Source organism: Schistocerca gregaria, chromosome 10 (genome assembly GCF_023897955.1).
Source record: "Schistocerca gregaria isolate iqSchGreg1 chromosome 10, iqSchGreg1.2, whole genome shotgun sequence".
Taxonomy (NCBI): domain Eukaryota; kingdom Metazoa; phylum Arthropoda; class Insecta; order Orthoptera; family Acrididae; genus Schistocerca; species Schistocerca gregaria.
This window is the reverse complement of record NC_064929.1, coordinates 223,798,799-223,821,312: the sequence shown is the minus strand read 5'-3', so window position 1 is coordinate 223,821,312 and position 22,514 is coordinate 223,798,799. Positions and strand designations below refer to the sequence as shown.

The 22,514-nt window shown below is 49.6% G+C and overlaps 1 protein-coding gene across 1 annotated transcript in view; it reads right to left on the bottom strand.

The window, feature by feature from the left end:
• LOC126293257 (G surface protein, allelic form 156-like) overlaps positions 1-22,514 on the bottom strand; it is a 155,873-nt gene that overhangs the window by 37,707 nt on the left and 95,652 nt on the right. The window contains exon 4 of the mRNA XM_049986373.1: positions 54-4,667. Within this exon, the coding sequence (XP_049842330.1) occupies positions 54-4,667 (4,614 nt within the window). The remainder of the gene's footprint in view (positions 1-53; positions 4,668-22,514) is intronic.

The following is a 22,514-nucleotide window of genomic DNA, read 5'->3' as shown; positions in this document are numbered from 1 at the left end:
CACCAGGCCGCGTCCCCAGCAAGCCTCTCTCCAGACTGCTGCATGCAGCAGGCCGCGTCCCCGGCAAGCCTCTCTCCAGACTGCTGCAAGCAGCAGGCCGCATCCCTGGCAAGCATCTCTCCAGACTGCTGCGTGCACCAGGCCGCGTCCCCAGCAAGCCTCTCTCCAGACTGCTGCGTGCAGCAGGCCGTGTCCCCGGCAAGCTTCTCTGCAGACTGCTGCGTGCAGCAGGCCGCCTCCCCGGCAAGCCTCTCTCCAGACTGCTGCGTGCAGCAGGCCGCCTCCCCGGCAAGCCTCTCTCCAGACTGCAGCGAGCAGCAGGCCACGTCCCCGGCAAGCCTGTCTCCAGACTGCTGCGTGCAGCAGGCCGCCTCCCTGGCAAGCCTCTCTCCAGACTGCTGCGAGCAGCAGGCCACCTCCCCGGCAAGCCTCTCTCCAGACTGCTGCGAGCAGCAGGCCGTGTCCCCGGCAAGCCTCTCTCCAGACTGCTGCGTGCAGCAGGCCGTGTCCCCGGCAATCCTCTCTCCAGACTGCTGCGTGCAGCAGGCCGCATCCCCGGCAAGCCTCTCTCCAGACTGCTGCGTGCAGCAGGCCGCGTCTCCGGCAAGCCTCTCTCCAGACTGCTGCGTGCAGCAGGCCGCGTCCCCGGCAAGCCTCTCTCCAGACTGCTGCGTGCAGCAGGCCACGTCCCCGGCAAGCCTCTCTCCAGACTGCTGCGTGCAGCAGGCCGCCTGCCCGGCAAGCTTCTCTCCAGACTGCTGCGTGCAGCAGGCCACGTCTCCGGCAAGCCTCTCTCCAGACTGCTGCGTGCAGCAGGCCGCGTCCCCGGCAAGCCTCTCTAAAGACTGCTGCGTGCAGCAGGCCGCCTCCCCGGCAAGCCTCTCTCCAGACTGCTGCGTGCAGCAGGCCGCCTCCCCAGCAAGCCTCTCTCCAGACTGCTGCGTGCAGCAGGCCGCCTCCCCGGCAAGCCTCTCTCCAGACTGCTGCGTGCAGCAGGCCGCCTCCCCGGCAAGCCTCTCTCCAGACTGCTGCGTGCAGCAGGCCGCCTCCCCAGCAAGCCTCTCTCCAGACTGCTGCGTGCAGCAGGCCGCCTCCCCGGCAAGCCTCTCTCCAGACTGCTGCGTGCAGCAGGCCGCCTCTCCGGCAAGCCTCTCTCCAGACTGCTGCGTGCAGCAGGCCGCCTCCCTGGCAAGCCTCTCTCCAGACTGCTGCGAGCAGCAGGCCGCGTCCCCGGTAAGCCTCTCTCCAGACTGCTGCGTGCAGCAGGCCGCGTCCCCGGCAAGCCTCTCTCCAGACTGCTGTGAGCAGCAGGCCGCCTCCCTTGCAAGCCTCTCTCCAGACTGCTGCGTGCACCAGGCCGCGTCCCCAGCAAGCCTCTCTCCAGACTGCTGCGTGCAGCAGGCCGTGTCCCTGGCAAGCCTCTCTCCAGACTGCTGCGAGCAGCAGGCCGCGTCCCCAGCAAGCCTCTCTCCAGTCTGCTGCGTGCAGCAGGCTGCGTCCCCGGCAAGTCTCTCTCCAGACTGCTGCGTGCAGCAGGCCGCGTCCCCGGCAAGCCTCTCTCCAGACTGCTGCAAGCAGCAGGCCGCATCCCTGGCAAGCATCTCTCCAGACTGCTGCGTGCACCAGGCCGCGTCCCCGGCAAGCCCCTCTCCAGACTGCTGCAAGCAGCAGGCCGCATCCCCGGCAAGCATCTCTCCAGACTGCTGCGTGCACCAGGCCGCGTACCCAGCAAGCCTCTCTCCAGACTGCTGCGTGCAGCAGGCCGTGTCCCCGGCAAGCCTCTCTCCAGACTGCTGCGTGCAGCAGGCCGCGTCCCCGGCAAGCCTCTCTCCAGACTGCTGTGAGCAGCAGGCCGCCTCCCTTGCAAGCCTCTCTCCAGACTGCTGCGTGCACCAGGCCGCGTCCCCAGCAAGCCTCTCTCCAGACTGCTGCGTGCAGCAGGCCGTGTCGCCAGCAAGCCTCTCTCCAGACTGCTGCGAGCAGCAGGCCGCATCCCCAGCAAGCCTCTCTCCAGTCTGCTGCGTGCAGCAGGCTGCGTCCCCGGCAAGTCTCTCTCCAGACTGCTGCGTGCAGCAGGCCGCGTCCCCGGCAAGCCTCTCTCCAGACTGCTGCGAGCAGCAGGCCGCATCCCTGGCAAGCATCTCTCCAGACTGCTGCGTGCAGCAGGCCGCGTCCCCGGCAAGCCTCTCTCCAGACTGCTGCAAGCAGCAGGCCGCATCCTCGGCAAGCATCTCTCCAGACTGCTGCGTGCACCAGGCCGCGTCCCCAGCAAGCCTCTCTCCAGACTGCTGCGTGCAGCAGGCCGTGTCCCCAGCAAGCCTCTCTCCAGACTGCTGCGTGCAGCAGGCCGCCTCCCCGGCAAGCCTCTCTCCAGACTGCTGCGAGCAGCAGGCCGCATCCCCGGCAAGCCTCTCTCCAGACTGCTGCGTGCAGCAGGCCGCGTCCCCGGCAAGCCTCTCTCCAGACTGCTGCGTGCAGCAGGCCGTGTCCCCGGTAAGCCTCTCTCCAGACTGCTGCGTGCAGCAGGCCGCCTCCCCGGCAAGCCTCTCTCCAGACTGCTGCGAGCAGCAGGCGGCGTCCCAGGCAAGCCTCTCTCCAGACTGCTGCGTGCAGCAGGCCGCCTCCCCGGCAAGCCTCTCTCCAGACTGCTGTGAGCAGCAGGCCGCCTCCCTGGCAAGCCTCTCTCCAGACTGCAGCGTGCACCAGGCCGCGTCCCCAGCAAGCCTCTCTCCAGACTGCTGCATGCAGCAGGCCGCGTCCCCGGCAAGCCTCTCTCCAGACTGCTGCAAGCAGCAGGCCGCATCCCCGGCAAGCATCTCTCCAGACTGCTGCGTGCACCAGGCCGCGTCCCCAGCAAGCCTCTCTCCAGACTGCTGCGTGCAGCAGGCCGTGTCCCCGGCAAGCTTCTCTGCAGACTGCTGCGTGCAGCAGGCCGCCTCCCCGGCAAGCCTCTCTCCAGACTGCTGCGTGCAGCAGGCCGCCTCCCCGGCAAGCCTCTCTCCAGACTGCTGCGAGCAGCAGGCCACGTCCCCGGCAAGCCTGTCTCCAGACTGCTGTGTGCAGCAGGCCGCCTCCCTGGCAAGCCTCTCTCCAGACTGCTGCGAGCAGCAGGCCGAATCCCTGGCAAGCATCTCTCCAGACTGCTGCGTGCAGCAGGCCGCATCCCCGGCAAGCCTCTCTCCAGACTGCTGCGTGCAGCAGGCCGCGTCCCCGGCAAGTCTCTCTCCAGCCTGCTGCGTGCAGCAGGCCGCGTCTCCGGCAAGCCTCTCTCCAGACTGCTGCGTGCAGCAGGCCGCATCCCCGGCAAGCCTCTCTCCAGACTGCTGCGTGCAGCAGGCCGCCTGCCCGGCAAGCTTCTCTCCAGACTGCTGCGTGCAGCAGGCCGCCTCCCCAGCAAGCCTCTCTCCAGACTGCTGCGAGCAGCAGGCCACCTCCCCGGCAAGCCTCTCTCCAGACTGCTGCGAGCAGCAGGCCGTGTCCCCGGCAAGCCTCTCTCCAGACTGCTGCATGCAGCAGGCCGCGTCCCCGGCAATCCTCTCTCCAGACTGCTGCGTGCAGCAGGCCGCATCCCCGGCAAGCCTCTCTCCAGACTGCTGCGTGCAGCAGGCCGCGTCCCCGGCAAGCCTCTCTCCAGACTGCTGCGTGCAGCAGGCCGCATCCCCGGCAAGCCTCTCTCCAGACTGCTGCGTGCAGTAGGCCGCGTCCCCGGCAAGCCTCTCTCCAAACTGCTGCGTGCAGCAGGCCGCATCCCCGGCAAGCCTCTCTCCAGACTGCTGCGTGCAGCAGGCCGCGTCCCCGGCAAGGCTCTCTCCAGACTGCTGCGTGCAGCAGGCCGCGTCTCCGGCAAGCCTCTCTCCAGACTGCTGCGTGCAGCAGGCCGCGTCCCCGGCAAGCCTCTCTCCAGACTGCTGCGTGCAGCAGGCCACGTCCCCGGCAAGCCTCTCTCCAGACTGCTGCGTGCAGCAGGCCACCTGCCCGGCAAGCTTCTCTCCAGACTGCTGCGTGCAGCAGGCCACGTCTCCGGCAAGCCTCTCTCCAGACTGCTGCGTGCAGCAGGCCGCGTCCCCGGCAAGCCTCTCTCCAGACTGCTGCGTGCAGCAGGCCGCCTGCCCGGCAAGCTTCTCTCCAGACTGCTGCGTGCAGCAGGCCGCGTCCCCGGCAAGCCTCTCTCCAGACTGCTGCGTGCAGCAGGCCGCCTGCCCGGCAAGCTTCTCTCCAGACTGCTGCGTGCAGCAGGCCGCGTCCCCGGCAAGCCGCTCTCCAGACTGCTGCAAGCAGCAGGCCGCGTCCCCGGCAAGCCTCTCTCCAGACTGCTGCGTGCAGCAGGCCGCGTCCCCGGCAAGCCTCTCTCCAGACTGCTGCGTGCAGCAGGCCGCGTCCCCGGCAAGCCTCTCTCCAGACTGCTGCGTGCAGCAGGCCGCCTCCCCGGCAAGCCTCTCTCCAGACTGCTGCGTGCAGCAGGCCGCGTCCCCGGCAAGCCTCTCTCCAGACTGCTGCGTGCAGCAGGCCGCGTCCCCGGCAAGCCTCTCTCCAGACTGCTGCGTGCAGCAGGCCGCGTCCCCGGCAAGCCTCTCTCCAGACTGCTGCGTGCAGCAGGCCGCGTCCCCGGCAAGCCTCTCTCCAGACTGCTGCTTGCAGCAGGCCGCGTCCCCGGCAAGCCTCTCTCCCTGTCCACAGCTGAACGCTGCACTGCCCGACTCAGCAGTTGCCGAGTCAAGCCCCCGGGTTCGATTCTAGGCTTTGCTCCGGACGAGGGCTCGGCGCTGTGTTGATCTTAGATCGTATCGTCACAATTGACGCTGTTGTCTGGACACGACCCAAAAGCAAATAAAACAAAAACAAAAACAAAGCCGCACAGTCGGCGCCCACCTGCGACTGTCTGTCAGAGATGGTGGTTGTCGCCGAAACAAACGGTTTTTCGCTGCTTCGGTTCTGCTAGCTAGACTGTTAAAGCCGCTCAAAATTACCAGTTTCTGAAATAACCGATTTCCTTTTTTTGTCGCTGTTACTTCCTGTAATGAAAGTGGACATAGAGAAAAAGACTGAAAATTTCTAATCAAGGTGAAGCAGTAGGAGAACACGATGAATACAGGGCTGAGGCTGCACCAAAGGTCGCTCTCGCCGACCCCAGCAGAGGCTGCGGAGGTGCAGCGGGCGCCGCAGCCCGCTCACTCCCACGCATCCTCACTTTCGGACGGCTTCAGTTTTCCACCCTGAAGTAGCCGTAAACTTAAGGGTACAGTCATTTCCCCAAGCCTGTGGAACATCAATAAAATTATAAAGGCATCAGTCAAGTGTATTTTTTCTTCCAAATATCACTGTGGATGTTTCTTCTCCTTATACGACGTCACACCAATATTCGTGAACTAAGCTACAGGCCCATATCATTAACGTCGATATGCAGAAGGATTTTCGAACATACATTGTGTTCGAACATTATGAATTACCTCGAAGAAAACAGTCTGTTGACACACAGTCGACACGGATTTAGAAAACACTGTCCTTGTGAAACGTAACTGGCTGCTCTTCACTCGCACGCCGGCCGCGGTGGCCGAGCGTTTCTAGGCGCTTCAGTCCGGAACCGCGCTGCTGCTACGTCGCAGGTTCGAATCCTGCCTCGGGCATGGATGTGTGTGATGTCGTTAGGTTATTTAGGTTTAAGTAGTTCTAAGTTCTAGGTAACTGATGACAGCTGTTAAGTCCCATAGTGCTCAGAGCCATTTGAACCATATTCACTCGTACGATCTGTTGAGTGTCATTGACAAAATGTCAAATTGATTCCGTACTCACGATTTCCGCAAGGCTTTCGACACTGTGCCACGCAAGCGGCTCGTAGTGAAATTTCGTCCTTATGGAATATCGTCTCAGTTATGTGATTAGGTTCGTGATTTTCTGTCAGACAGGTCAAAGTTCGCAATAACTGACGGAAAGTCATCGAGTAAAACGAAGTTATTTCTGGCTTTCCGCAAGGTAGTGTTATAGGCCCTGTGCTGTTCCTTATCTACACAAACGATGGGGGAAACTATGTGAGCAGCCGTCGTAGGTTGTTTGCAAAAACGATTTAGAAAAGATGTATGGTGCAAAAATTGGAAATTGATTCTAAATAACGAAAAGTGTGAGGCGATCCACATGAGTGTTACAAGGAATCTGTTAAACTCCGGTTACACGATAAGTCAGTCAAATCTAATGGCCGTAAATCCAACTAATTATCTACGAATTACAATTTCGAACAATTTAAATTGGAATGAACACATAGAAAATGTTACGCGGAAGGCTAAACATAGACTGCGTTGGCAGGACACTTACAAAATGTAACAGACCTACTAAGGAGACTGCCTACACTACGTTTCTCCGTCCTCTTTTTAGAATACTGCTGCGCTGTCCTTACCGAATTGAATTGACGGAGTACAACGAAAAAGTTCAAAGAAGGGCAGTGCGTTTTGTATTATCACTGACATAATACACAATGTCGGGTGGACATTATTAAAATAAAGGTGGTTTTCGTTGGGAATAAATCTTCTCACGATATTTCCATCAGCAGCTTTCTCCACCGAAAGCGAAAATATTTTGCTGTCGCCGACCTACATAGGGGGACAGACCACCATGATAAAATAAGGGAAATCAAAGCTCGCACGGAGAGATATAGGTGTTCCTTTTTTCCGCGCGGTATGCATTTTGGGTTGGGGTTGTTTTCGGGGAGGAGACGAGACAACGAGGTCATCGGTCTCATCGGATTAGGGAAGGAAGTCGGCCGTGCTCTTTGAAAAGAACCATCCCGACATTTGCCTGGAGCTATTTAGGGAAATAACGGAAAACCTATATGAGGAAGGCGGGACGCGGGTTTGAACCGACGTCCTCTCGAATGCTAGTCCAGTGTGCTAACCACTGCGCCACCTCGCTCGGTACGGTATACGAGGTTGGAATAATAGAGAATCGTGAAGCTGGTTCGTAGAACCCTCTGCCAGGCACTTAAATGTGATTTGCAGAGTATCCATCTAGATGTAGTTGTCGCAATTTTCTAGTGCCTGCTCCAGTTTTTAATCTTTTAAAGTATCGTGCTTCATTGCTACCGCAATTCTTAAAATACTTTGACGAACTAGGGCGTTCAACGGGTGTGTGAAGGTGACTGCGAGGAACTGCCGTACAAACCGTCTGACACGCCACGCGCACGGCAGCACGTACAGTACTGCATTTGCAGCGCTTTGCCGATTCTCGTGTCACGTATTTCTTTCCAGTTTATAACTGTAGGCATTGCCATTAAAATAGTGGAGACCGCTTTTCCCATTGTCTACAATACTCCAGTACTTCAAAATAATGAAAGTTTTACGAATGAACGTATTCTTTATTAAAAATATTTTATTTAAAAACCAAACATTTTAGCACTGCTGCTGCGGCACATGAATGTGCCACTTTTCTTATCCGATTATTACTACATATATCTACTACATAAGAAACTATCAGCCGCGATTGTGGTAATGAAACCAACCTTTACCTAGGTTTCAGCCCAAATAATTGAGCCTTCTTCAGAAGATATGCCTGAACCTATAATTTGTCTAAGAGGGCAAGGTCTAGAAATAAAACTAAAACAGCCTGAATAGACTGAATTTCTAGACCATGCCGTCTTAAAAAAGTTATAGATTCAGGCATATCTTCTGAAGAAGGCTCAATTACTTGGGCTGAAACCTAGGTAAAGGTTGGTTTCATTACCGCAATCGAGGCTGATACTTTCTTATATATTAGATTATCGCGATTGTTGATTGTGTTTCAATGTAGAAAGTACAAAAACATATACCTGCATCTATGTATGTAGTTACACTGCAATTCACAATTAAGTGCCTGCCAGAGGGTTTATCGACCGCTCTATTTCTCTACCGGTCCACTCTGGAACAGCGCGCTTTAAAAAAACGAACACTTAAATATTTCCGTTGGAGCTTTGATTTATCTTGTTTTATTACGCTCATCGTTTCTCGCTATGTAGGTGGGCGCCAACAAAAAATTTTTACACTCCTGGAAGATAGTTGGTTATTGGGATCTTTGGTGTGACGTCACATACAGTGGACTGCTGATCAAATCGCTCGCCGATACTTCATAAAGTTTTAGATTTCCGATACTTATTTTAAAGTTTATTGATGTTAATATTTGCTGTAAAACTAATTTATTAGTGGATTTTCATTCATCCCAATCTTTATTTTTGTGTTATTGATTCGAGTGGTCTGTTATTCGTGTGTGTCCTTCCGCCGTTCATCGAAGTCGCAGCGGTGTGTTTACATTTTTGCTGTGTGCGGTTGCAGCTGTAGCGGTTCTAAAGGTAAGTACTGACAAAGTTGTATTCGAATATTAAATTTAGTAGTTTTCAGTCGTTCATCCAAATATTAGCGGCGTGTTTACATTTCACGGCGTGCAGTTGCAGCTGTCGCGGTTCTCAAGTTCTGACGAAGTTGTTTGATTACTGTTATTCGGTTATTAAATTTAGTAGTTTTCAACGGTGCCTCGTACTGTTTCTGGCGAAATAAACCATCAGAAACTTAGCCCACTGTATTTTTTAGAGTTGTACGTTGAAGTCATTTATGAATTTAGTACAGCAGCTATCAGCTTACGTTTCTTATTGTTTGAAGTGAAATATTTCAGTAAAATTTTGATTCATTGTGTTTAATTTCGTCGAGTGTTCGAATCGTCGCTTGAATTTTTGGTTTTAGATAAGAAATTGTATGAACTTTTCGTGGTATTGGTATTAGTTGTGGTTTAGTAATATTAATGAAAGTAGTTGTTTTCTTAGCATAGAGCGAAATTCAGGATAACTACTGCCAGTTCTTTAAATAGTTCTGCTGTTGTAATTGAACTTGGGTCACGTAGACGTTTAGTTTTTTCAGTAACTATTAACATTTTACCATGAGTGAGAAGTGCTGGCTTTGTCGTAGATTTGTGAGCAGCGGTTTACGGTAAGAGATTTGTTCATTAATGGGGGGGGGGGGGATGGGTTCATTGGGGAAGCCATTGCGAATCCTAGCGAGATCCTCTAATAGAAATGCAGAATTTATAGCAGTAATAAGTTGACAGAGGAAGAGGAGCGTAACATTTCTGCCCTTCAGGTGCAGTTACAATGCACAAAGGAGGAAGTAGAAAGGTCGAGGAGGCTCTTGGTAAGAAGGCAGCTAGGAGGAGGATCACGTTCAGAGGTGGTCAGGTATCCAAGTAGCGAAGCAACTAGCATATTTCATCAAAATATAAGAGGTATTAGAGATAAAATTAGTGAACTGCTTATAGATGTTGACTCACATTATTTGTGTATCGGAGCGCCACTTAAATGACTTGACATTTCAGAGGCTTCATTTACCAGGATACGGATCAGATGGTTCTTTTTCAAGCAGTTTCTTGCATGGTGGGGGACTAGCCATGTTCGTAAAAAAGAAAAAGAAAAAAAGAAAAAAAAGACAGTATTCCATTTGAGTCCGTAGACGTATCACAGCACTGCAATGAACAGGTATTTATATGTGTTGGAGGGACAGTTACATTTAGTGAAACTACACTTTCGACTGTTGTTGTTTACAGGTCCACTGACTTCAAAGCATTTCTGCTCAAGCTAGAGGGGGTTCTTGGTTCACTTTATAGGAAGTACCAAAAATTTATTATATGTGGTGACCTCAATATTAAGGATGTTAGAACATTTCCTGAATTCATATGATCTGCTGCAGACCGGTATTTTTTTTCTTTCAACAAGGCTGCAGGGGAACAGTAGCACAGCCGTAGACAATATTTTTATCCATTCTTCATTACTAGATGGACAATGTTAGTAAAAGGCCTTTCAGACCATGATGCACAGATTTTAACATTAAATGGTTTTTGTACTCAAACAAATGTTCTATATAGTTACAAATTACGTAGAAAAGCTAATCCTTCGGCAATAGAGTTTTTTAAACCTCGTTAAGGAACAAGAGTGGTAGGATGTTAAGAGTGCCAGTAAGATAGGTGATAAATATAAACCTTTCTTTAACACATTTCTCAGGATCTTTGAAATTTGCTTTCCATTAGAACCTTCTAAACAGGGTACTAGCAGTAAACGGCAGCCTGGGTGGTTGACTAATGGCTATCATGTAGAACAAAGAGGGCATTACATCAAAATGTTAGATGTAGTCCCAATCAAGCTACAGTAACCCATTACAAACAGTACTGTAAGGTGCTTAAAAATGTTATTACGAAGGCAAAGAATACGTGGTACGCAAATAGAATAGCTAATTCGCAGGATAAAATTAAAACCATATGATCAGTTGTCAAGGAAATGTCTGGTCAGCGGCTCAAGGTCCACGATATACAGTCACTTCGTAATAAAAATATTTCTCTTTGTGATGAAATTAATCTCGGGTGAACAGCCTAGCGTACAAAGGACAATATTTCGGCAATCTACCTTGTTGCTATCATCAAAAGAAGCATATTTCTGTTTCTGATAAGTCAGATATACGTACAGTATTTGACAATCATTTCCTGAGCATTGCTGGTGAATTAAATAAAAGCTTCGTTTCCACATCTCTTCGAAAATGTGCTTCCTAGACTGTCTGAAATACTCCTGTGTGATACAGACGAGGGGGAGATTGAGTTAATAATTAAGTCACCGGGGACCAAGCGCTCTCATGGGTATGACGGAGTGCCTGGCACAGTGTTAAAGTACTGTGCTGCACGTGTTAGCCCTTTATTTAGCCATATTGGTAATTTTTCATTTAGGAATGATCAGTTTCCTGAACGATTAAAGTACTCAGTAGTAAAGCCGCTTTATAAGAAGGAAGAAAGGGATAGTGTAACAATTTTAGACCCATTTCTATGCCATTGCTATTTGCTAAAGTTTCCTAAAAGGCTGTGTATGTAAGGATAACTGATCATTTTATTTCACATAATTTGCTATCAAATGTACAGTTCGGTTTTAGAAGTCGTTCAACAACTGAAAATCACCCATGCGGGTCTGGGGGTAAGAATAGGCCCGAGGTATTCGTGCCTGACGTAAGAGGCGACTACAAGGAGTATCTCATGTTTCGGCCTTTATTTAATGGTCCCCTGTAGGGTTTGATCTCCATTTTTCAAAATTTTCCCCAATATCGAGCCAACTGGGGAAGAACGCCTTACATGGTGCATCGTGTCCGTCGTGCATTGACATCTTCATCCCACGTTCTCGTCGTCGCATTGCAGTCCCGCCCATTCTCCATCTCTTGGTCGAGGACCCTTCCTGGGTGCGTTTTCGACCATGCACTGTGCAGTGTCACTGTCTGTGCCGACGACGACCGTGCACTTCTTTGTACCTCATATCCGGCGCGGTAGCTTGTCCATTGTGTACCCTGTTGGTTGTAGCCCCCTCACCACGCAGGGATCGCTGTGCTGATGCCTGCACCGTTAACTCGCCACGTATGCCAAGGGGTAGATGCCAATCCCTCTGGGGCATCGGGACTCCCGACAGTGGCCATCCTGCCAGGTGGCCTTTGCCGTGGCTGTGTGGCGCCCGTGGGGAGGGCCGCTGGTCGGAGTGGGTGGCATCAGGGCGGATGACCCGCCATGAAGCATAGTGCATCATCCCTTGCTGGTCATCCACAGTCAGCAATCTCTAAGAGGGCAAAGTCAAATTTTAATGCTAAGAAATATGACCCCAAGTCGTTCCGCTCCCTGACCACACCATGGGAGTAACGCCAGGCTAAGGATGGGGGTGAAGCTTATTCGCGCTAGTACCTTGTATGTGTGAGTGTTGACGGGGAGTCTCTCATGCCCATGAAGCCTCAGTTTTTTGTGGAGCATTTGCAACTGGAGGGCTTGGTCCAAAATGTGCTCTGGATCACTTTTTATCAAACAGTATCCTCTGCCCAGTCACAGGCATTACTCGCTTGTGGTAAGTTGGGGGATGTTTCTGTTACCATCACGCCTCATAAGAGCTTAAATATGGTCCAGGGTATTACAGGGACCTTCTTTTGCAGTCTGACGACGAGCTACGCGCCAATTTATAGCGGCGAGGTGTTCATTTCGTATGGCGCGTCCATCGTGGTCCGAGCGATAACCAGGTTGCCATTGGTGCCTTCATCTTGGCCTTCGTGGGTGACCAATTGCGCGAGAAGGTCAAGGTGATGGTCTGCTACGGTGACGTCAAGCCCTCTATCGCTCCCCCGATGCGGTGCTCTAAGTGCTGGAAGTTCGGCCGTATGTCTTCCCGCTGTACTTCCAGCCTCACATGTCAAATTGTGACGTCCATTACATCATAATACCATCTGCGCCCCGCCTCCCATCTGTGTCAACTGCAGAGAGCACCATCCACCTTGCTCGCCACACTGCAGCATTTTACAGAAAGAGAGGAAAATCATGCAATATAAGACCCCCCGGGCCGACTCACTTACACTGAGGCTAAGAGGAAATTTGAGCACCTACATCTTGTGGCTATGACCTCCTCAAACGCTGCCGCTAAGAGAACAGTTTTCGCCCCACCAGTTCCTCGAATTCCTGTCGCTTCTCAGAACCAGAAGACTACACCTGCTTGGTGGGAAGCACTTCCTTCCCTGTTGCTCCCGCACCACCTACTTTAGGAGCAACACCCCTCCCCCCCTCCCCACCAACCATTGGGGATTTCAGTCTTACTTCTGAGCTAGAGAAGCGTAAGGCTTCTTTGGCTCCTCTCGCTAGGAAGGGGTCACTCCCTTCCCGGGTTTCTGCTTATGGGAAAGGTGACACCTGCCAGAGGCTGAAGAGCCCAAAAGAAGGGCTTAACGCTCATCCTCAGTCCCGGAGACTGAGCCAGTCAAGTCGTCCCACCAGCGAAACCCACGGAGCAGCATGAGAAATCGAAAAAGAATTCGGCACCTGGATCTCGCTGGACCCTCAGACACAATCGATATAGACTGCTCAGGCAAAAAGTCGGTGGAAGCAGGTGACCCTGAGGCGTAAACTGCCTCACTGAATGTTCCATGCCTTTCCAGTCTCACGATGATATTATCCTAGAGTGGAATTTCTGCGGTTTTTTTTCCACCGCCTGGCTGATCTAAGGCAACTGTTAAGCTTTACATTTGCTTTCTGCATTGCCCTGCAGGAAACCGGGTTCCTGGCAATGCAGCCCCCTGCCCTCCGCGGCTATAAGGGATATTACAGGAATCGTAGAGACTATAATCGAGTGTCAGGTGGAGTTTGCGTTTATGTCCTAAACTCGGTCTGTAGTGAACATGTGCCTGTTGAAACCCTCCTTGAAGCTGTGGCTGTCAGAACACGGACGACGTAGGAAATAACTGTCGGGAATGTATATCTTCCTACAGATGGTGCAGTACCCCTGAATGTATTGGCTGCACTGACTGATCGACTCCCTAAACCTTTCCTACTTTTGGGAGATTTTAACGCCCATAACTCCTTGTGGGTTGACATCGTGCTTACTGGCCGAGGCAAAGATGTCGAAACTTTACTATCTCAGATCGACATCTGCCTCTTAAATACTGGGGCCACCACACATTTGAGTGTGGCTCACGGTAGGGTAGTGACTCGGCCATTGATTTATCAATTTTCTGCCCAGGACTTGTCCCACCTGTCCACTGACTACTTCCGCATCTTCCTGTCACTGAGGCCCACGGACGCCTGCCCAGATGGGCTTTGAACAAGGTGGACTGCGAAGCTTTCACCTTTGATGTCACCGTTAACTCTGCCCCACATGGTAACATCGATGTGATGGTTGATCAGGTGACTACCACAATCATTTCTGCGGCAAAAACATGATTCCTCCCTCTCTAGGGTGCCCCTGCCGAAAGACAGTCCCTTGCTGGTCGCCGGAACTTCCTGAGGCAATTACAGAGCGTCGGCGAGCTCTACAGCTGCATAAGCGACACACTTCCCTACAGCATCTCAGCCTTTAAGCTATTTGATAGCCAGGCAGACACCCACTTGATGTGGATAGCTATCGACGCATCAGCCTCAGCAACGTTGTTTGTAAGCTGCTGGAATGTTTGGTGTGTTGGCGGTTGGGTCGGGTCCTGGAGTCAGGTGTGCTACTGGCTGCATGTCAGGGTGGTTTCGGCCAGGGTCGCTCTACCACCGATAATGTTGTGTCCCATGAGTCTACCATCCGAGCAGCCTTTTCCAAACGCCAACACCTTGTTGCCGTCTTTTGATCCATGCAAAGCGTATTACATCACTTGGCGACATCATATCCTTCCCACATTATACGGGTGGGGTCTCCGAAGCCCGCTCCCGATTTTTATCCAGAATGTCCTGTCGCTCCATACTTTCCGTGTCCAAGCTGGTGCCTCCCATAGTTCCCCACGTATACAGGAGAATGGGGTCCAGCAGGGCTCTGTATTGAGTGTATCACTATTTTTAGTGGCCATTAACGGTTAAACAGTAGCTGAAGGGTGTGGTAGATTCTTTTATGTGTTTGTCTATTTATTGTTTGTCTGTTGTCGATGTATTATGCTCGCAGTAAAAGGTCGTAACAACGTGATAAAATTGTCTCTGATAGTGCTGTTAAAAGAATTACTGTTTGTTGCGCGTATGAAGAGTCTTGGGAGAGACGGCTGGATATTTTTAGCAAATATTCATTCGTGAGGTTGCAGGTACGAATGCTCTTGTCCACGTCTCTTCCCGTAGACGTCGCGTTCAATCTGAAACAATTTTGCTATTTCAATACTTCCAAAAATACTAATAAAGGTCGTAACGCCCACCTTAGTTCTCATAACGGTTTATTGTGTCTCTTGTACAATTCTCCACATAACATCAAAAGAAGCGAAGAGAAATCTCTAGTTACCCTTAGTTACGAGTCAACCACACAGAGAGTAATATTCCGAGGCAACGATACAATTATCATAGAGTCTCTCAGATAACGTCTTTGCCACTTAGCTTTCTCACAGTCCGTTCAGTACATTACATATTTATTACACTAGAAGGGTCTGTTTCTGCATAGTACCAATCGTGCACAGGCAGGGTGACCAAATGGTGCAAATTACCCCATAGCGGGTTGAAACCGGTTGGCACCAAAATAAATAATGCGATTGTCTCATTTGGAATAATTGATTATAAGTAAATTAATCGCTGTTTGTCTCCATACAACTATGTTGTCTAAAAATTCCTCCATTTCCTTACAATTTTTTGGTGACGCGCCTCCTCTGTATACGACAGCATCTTCCGCTAAAAGCGTCGTGCAATTTCCCGACGCCATCCACTGTGCTATTTACATGTAACTTGAAACATAATGGTCCTAAAAAGAAAAGAAAAAAAAAAAAACACTGAGGGAGCTCCGAAGTTAGTTTTACGTGTGAAGATGCCTCTCCGCCGAGACTGTCGCACTGTGTTCTCTTTCGCAGGAGTTCAATCACCAGTTAACATTGGAAATGAAGTGGCCACACTATTTTGCAGTTTACAGACGCGGATCGGAAATGAAAGATCGAAGTCATGTACGAAGTGCTTCTTGGTGTCCACTGGTTTCACTACCAAAACAGGTTCGGAGTGCTCGAGAATCCGTACATACTACAAAAATATATGTACGAATGTATGTGCGTGCTTGCGAGAGTGTATGTATGTTCCGCATCTCCTCGTACGCAACTGAATCGGTTTGAACCAAACACTGTACACACATCACTGACTGTCAGGCAAGAACCGCAGTTGCGGTACAAACCCTGTACCTATCATAGATCGGGAGGTATGATGTCATAAACACGGAAAACTGCCACATTGTGCATGGCGTTTAAATTTATTGCTTGTTCTCTACGCAATACATACTGCAGACAGCTTGCACACATGCCGCACAACGTACGTGAAGCAGGAGACGCGTAGGAGAATGGCACACGATGCGTACGGTTTTAATGCCTTCATTCTTTACTAATGCGACACTCCCACAGTCGAGTCAACTTGAGGTGATCCCCGACACGTGGCAGCTCGTCTTCTGCACTTACAGACGGAAGCATATCAGTGCTAGAAAATTCTAGTTTGTTAGATGAGTCCCAGCAAACAAAAGTGTTGCTGTTAACGGAGCCGATGGATGCAGTGAGAGCAGTGAAAGGTCGGGGCTGGTCCAGGACACACGAGCTCTGCGCTGTGAAAATACTGTAGCGCAGAAGTCGACAGAACGAAGAAACCTGTAGTCAGACGATGCAAGCGGTCTGGGTTAAGAGTCACAGCGGAGTGACCTGTAATGGGAAGGTTGACCAGCTGGCAAACGAGACAGCTCCTTACGAGTGGATTCCGATTGCGCGCGAAAAGTTTTACTCTTCGCCCAACTGCACGAGAGAGGGTTCAAAATTACCTCAGCAGACAGCTCGCCTGCGCGTGAGGGCCTAACGTTGGCATTGAGCACTGCTGTCGTTAGTCACTTTCTGAGAGTGCAGTGCGGAGCTGTGCCGTGTGTTCCAGCTGCTACTGCTGCCCGAATGCGACTAGCGAGTCAGAAGTGAATTGCAACGTTCCTGTGAGCACCTGATCCGTGAAAGCGGCCACAAACTCATCGTTGTTGGAAGAAATAAATTCCAGAGAGACAGAGCAACTCAACGTCGGCTACCGATCAGGAGCACAATGAAGACATGTAAATCACACGTTTACTTGAACGATTCTTTAATCCGCATTCTATTTACTAATTACGTCACTCGCGACCTTTCAGGCTTCGATAATTTTGAGACATACAACTTACAATAGTGTGAAACGGAAGGCTACTACTGAATAATGCGAACAAGTGTCAAATTAATTCGTAAACAAGTTGCCTCCAATTGACTCCATACTTCTAGTCAGGGTGTTAGCAACAGTAAAAAATGTTTGTCCGGTCAGAACGTCTCTTTTGCCGCCATTACCGAAAACGTTAAATGAAGTCCATGGTCCTTTTGCAGGAAATGACTAATTTGACTGTAAAAAAGAAGAAAACGCTTTTCATCAACGACTGTAACTCTAAAATAGTGTTCTTTTCAACTGAAAGTAATTTAGGACCGCTTTGCGATAACGACAGAATTGTTGTTGACGGTACCTTCGACTGATACAATATTTTTATCATTTATTTTTAATTCACGTTTCATACACTGATCAGTACATACTCTTAGTATTTTATTCGCTTAAAAGTTTTTGGAACACTGTTCCAGGCAGAATAACGATCTTTATAATATTGAAACTTATTTCAATCCATATAGTCGTCTATTTTTAAATTGTTTAACGTAAATGCGATCACGACTGTGTGTAGTTATTTTATTTGTTGCCTAACAAAACAGCGGTCACGTACGAAAAAGTATTAACTGAAAATGTAAATGCTTGAGACGATCGAACATTAAGTTTCAACCGTCATCATTGTCTGATTTCGAAGTAGCTGTGCACTAATCTGTTACTCGACTGAGTGACCGTTTCCACCAGTAAAAGGATGCGGTTAGCCGTCAAACCTGGTGGAGGGGAACTGACCCGTCAGGGCTGTCTTCCGATTGTAAACAGACACAGATGTAGATAAATAGTTGCTCTAGGTGTCTGGTTTGGCTTTCCCCCTGCTGACGAATTTGGGGTATATTTATTGCAAATTTAATAAGCCTTAAATGTGAAAGTGAATTTAATAGACTCACAATGTGGGTTTACGCGCGAAATTTAGGCTTCCTCTTTTATAAAGAACAGCCAGTGCATTTCACAGGGCTTTCGGCCCCGTGTCCAGACCTCTTATCCTCATCCAAAGCATTCTGTGGACGCTACCTCTGAAATTCGGACGACCACCTACATTATAATGGCATCTTAAGTCGCTGAAAATTTGAAGCTAAGTGCTGTAGTGCTCGCTCAGCCTGTGTCCTCCTTCTCCGCGCGCAGTTGACTGGATTCCCAAACCGACTGCAAGCTGTCTATTTCGAAAAGTGAAAGCGGCCGCAACTGAGCAAGAACAGGGAAAATTTTGGATGTGCGCGCAGTCTGTATCAGCCGTTTCTAATAGACAACATATCGGTATCAAAGCTCCCATTTGCAGAATTTTATACCTGCCGGCATGAAGAATGGCGACTGACAGGCGATGTGGAACACGTCGAAACTCCTACGGTGAAGGCGCTAAAGGGATATTTCCAGAATGAGATTTTCACTCTGCAGCGGAGTGTGCGCTGATATGAAACTTCCTGGCAGATTAAAACTGTGTGCCCGACCGAGACTCGAACTCGAGACCTTTCCCTTTCGAGGGCAAGTGCTCTACCATCTGAGCTACCCAAGCACGACTATGCCCCGTTCTCACAGCTTTACTTCTGCCAGTATCTCGTCTCCTAACGTAGGAAATACGAAGCTGCGATGCGGCAGCTGAATTAGTTACGTATCCGGTACCCACAGGAGATTATTTCTCGTTACAGTGAGAACAAGGCGTAAATTTTGCAGGCGACATTAAATTAACGTCGTAAAACAATTTATTTTGACAGTAATTTATGAACTCTTGAACATGACGACAGTAAGCAACTGTAGAATTATGGATACGATGGGATTCATACAGCGAACCTGTTGCACGTCGGAAGTTTATCAAGTGTCTACCTATGTTTCGACGGATACAAACTCGTCTTCCTCTGAAGAAGTAATAACACGTTTTACATATTGCATGAAAATGATGCATAAAGATCCTATGGCACAGTCATAAGGCTTATTTAACGATAAAAATGATCCATGTAAAATCTAAACCTACGTGTATCATACACAGAAACAGACAACTCCGAGCTGTTATTACTTCTTCTGAGGAAGACAGGTTCGTATCTGTCGGAACCCAGGTAACGGTTTGAATAAATTTGTGACGTACAAGTGGTTGGCTATATGGTAGCCACTGTATGAAGTAATTTATCTTAAGCTACAAACCTTGTGTGTTGTTACTCTATACCGTTTTAATGTGTGTTTAATATGGGCTGTGTTTCAACATGTATTAATGCTTGTTGAATATTGTACCTGCTTCACTGGTCTTTTCTGGTGAATTGATCGTAAAAACTGAATAGTACTTTTATTGCACCCGAAAAGCCATAGTAGTTCAAAATCCTTGTATACAAAATTCTTGTGCCAGAGTGGTAGTTGCCATACTCCTTCGAAACGACTCTATCGATTCTGATGAAATTTTTCATGTATATTCGGAAGGTCTGGGAATCGGTCGTAATCTGTTTCTCATACCCTTAAGTGATAAGGGTGGTCCACCCCGAAAATGTTTCTTATTTTTTGGAGGGAACTTTTTATTTTTTATGATGCGGCATTAAAAAATACAACCCTAAATTTTGACCCTTCTACCACCAACCCCTTATTTTTTAATAGCGATTTTACTAATTTAATAATTTTCAACACCAGTCGATAGCTGATCAATTATCACTGGATCAGTTATCCCCGTCAGGTGTCTTTCGGTGATAGTCCTATTCGATAGATAGGTAATTGAAGAAAACGTACCAAAAGCGACAATTCGAATATCCCTCTTTGAATCGACGTAACTAGACCGAGAAGTTTAACTAGGTAGCACTCGACATTCCCCAAACCGACATTTAAGCCTAGCGCACACCCTTAGATTTTTATCGTATTTAAAGCTATTGTACTATCAAATTCTTTTAGTGGAACAAAGAAGTTCGTATGCTCTCCGTTGTTCCTCTAAAATAATTTAATCGTACAATACATTTATTTACGATTAAAACCAATGCGTGTGCGCTTGGCCTTATTCATAATGCAGGCGAACACGCTTCGACACGAAATTGCCGCTATGTTTGTATAGTCATGGACGAGCCGCTAGACCGAATAGTAGCCGGTACTGCTGACTTCCCCCTAAGCCTTTCCTCACTCCCTACACAGTTCTGTGCCATTATTGTTTGTGGCACGAGCTCCCGCCAACAACGGCTATTGTGTTACACGCATACATTATTCTTATAGACTAGAGATAATTTGTATGGCAAAACAACTTCTGCCGGGTCAGCTGTAACATATAAAGATTTCAGAGGGGGAACGATGTTCGCCGTGTATGGCTAGTATAATTATAATATTGCTTTGGCCCATAAGTTCACGCCGTTTGTCAGTGTGCTCGAGAACTGGCAAATGCGGTGAAGTATGATCATTCCACTGTCATTGGACATTTCCATGCAGAGGAGAAGTTTCAAAAATGGGGTGTATGGGTACCGCACGCTCTAAGCCGAAATCACAAAAATCAGCTGGTGATTATACGTGCATCTCTGCTAGCTCGTTATGAGTTGGTTCGTGAGCGACACCGACCATTGCTATCCTGTGTCGTCGCTCGTGACGAGAAACCGCGTCTTTATGCTAATATAAAGTAAAATAAAGGAACGGTTGAGCCCAAACAGGGCAGCAACTGTCCGTACAACGACGTGAGCGCATACACAAAATATAAAGTCATGCATCTGGTGCGACGGTGTGGTGTGCTACGAATTGCTTCCCTGAGGTGTAACCATCAGTGGAAACATTTGTCAACAACGGAGTCTAAGGGCAGTGGTCAGGAAGACAGCGTGAGGTGGTGCCGCCCGCATTCTACATCTTCATCTACATTCATACTCCGCAAGCCACCCAACGGTGTGTGGCGGAGGGCACTTTACGTGCCACTGTCATTATCTCCCTTTTCTGTTCCTGTCGCGTATGGTTCGCGGGAAGAAAGACTGTCTGAAGGCCTCCGTGCGCGCTCGAATCTCTCTAATTTTACATTCGTTATCTCCACGGGAGGTATAAGTAGGGGGAAGCAGTATATTCGATACCTCATCCAGAAACGCACCCTCTCGAAACCTGGCGAGCAAGCTGCACCGCGATGCAGAGCGCCTCTCATGCACAGTCTGCCACTCGAGTATGCCAAACATCTCCGTAACGCTATCACGGTTACCAAATAACCCTGTGACGAAACGCGGCGCTCTTCTTTGGATCTTCTCCTTTTGTCAACCCGATCTGGTACGGATCCCACACTGATGAGCAATACTCAAGTATAGGTCGAACGAGTGTTTTGTAAGCCACCTCCTTTGTTGATGGACTACATTTTCTAAGGACTCTCCCAATGAATCTCAACCTGGTACCCGCCTTACCAACAATTAATTTTATATGATCATTCCATTTCAAATCGTTCCGCACGCATACTCCTAGATATTTAACAGAAGTAACTGCTACCAGTGTTTCTTCCGCTATCATATAACCATACAATAGACTGGCTGTCGGCGCTATGTAGGATTGGGTTGGAAAGTCACTCCGCACCCACCTTATTCACCTTTCCCGCTCTCTGTCCATCACCCTTCAAGGAACTGCCTTTCCGGATGGCTAGACGAGTTTTTCACCTCGGATGTACTTGATTTCTACAGTCGCGGAAACGAAAAGTTACCCTAGCTTTGGCAGACTGTTATAAATAGTGAGGGAGAATATACAGGGTGAGTCACCTAACGTTACCGCTGGATATATTTCGTAAACCACATCAAATACTGACGAACCGATTCCAAAGACCGAACGTGAGGAGAGGGGCTAGTGTAATTGTTTAATACAAACCATACGACAATGCACGGGAGTATGTTTTTTAACACAAACCTACGTTTTTTAAAAATGGAATCACGTTAGTTTTGTTAGCACATCTGAACATATAAACAAATACGTAATCAGTGCCGTTTGTTGCATTGCAACCTAAAGTTGACGCTTGAAACCTCCGACGTTCAGTTGAGTGTTGTAACAAACACGGGCCACGGTCGGCGAGCAGCATCTGCAGGAACATGTTTACGATGACGACCGTGTTTACGAGTGTGGCTGTAGTGCACTGTTGTGGTTTGGTCTAGCTGTCGCAGTGTCCGCATGTAGCGCTTGCTGCTGTTGTTACTCTGCATTCGTCTCCGCACGCAGACCAACTGTAGTACACCGTGTGACCAGACGTCTGTGATAGTGTTGTGTTGTAGGAACTGTGACCACGATGTATTCGAACTCTGAAAAGGCGGAGATGATACTCATCTATGGCGAGTGTCGACGAAACGCAGCTGAATCCTGCAGGGTGTACGCAGAACGGTACCCGGACAGAGAGCATCCAACGTGACGCACATTGCAAAACGTCTACCGCCAACTGTATGCAACAGGTATGGTCGTAGCACGCAAACGGGCCCGTCACAGGAAAAGCTGGTGCAGTTGGTGTGTTAGCTGCTGTTGCCATGAACCCACACGTGAGTACACGGGACACTGCGAGAGCCGGTGGGCTGGCTCAAAGTAGTGTCATGCGCATACTGCATCGTCTCCGCTTTCACCCGTTTCATGTGTCGCTACATCAGCAATTACATGGTGATCACTTTAATCATCGAGTGCAATTTTGTGAATGGGCATTAACAGAGAATGCGTTGCAGTTCTATCTGTTTACCAATGAAGCGGGTTTCACAAACCACGGGGCAGTGAATCTACGGAACATGCATTACTGGTCCGTGGACAATCCTCGCTGGCTTAGACAGGTAGAGCGACAGCGACCGTGGACTGTAAATGTATGGTGCGGAATCATTGGCGGCCACCTCATTGGTCCTCACTTCATTGCAGGGGCCCAAACAGCTGCAACATACATCGCGTTTCTGCAGAATGATCTGCCAACGTTGCTCGAAAATGTCCCACTGGAAACGCGTCGGCCT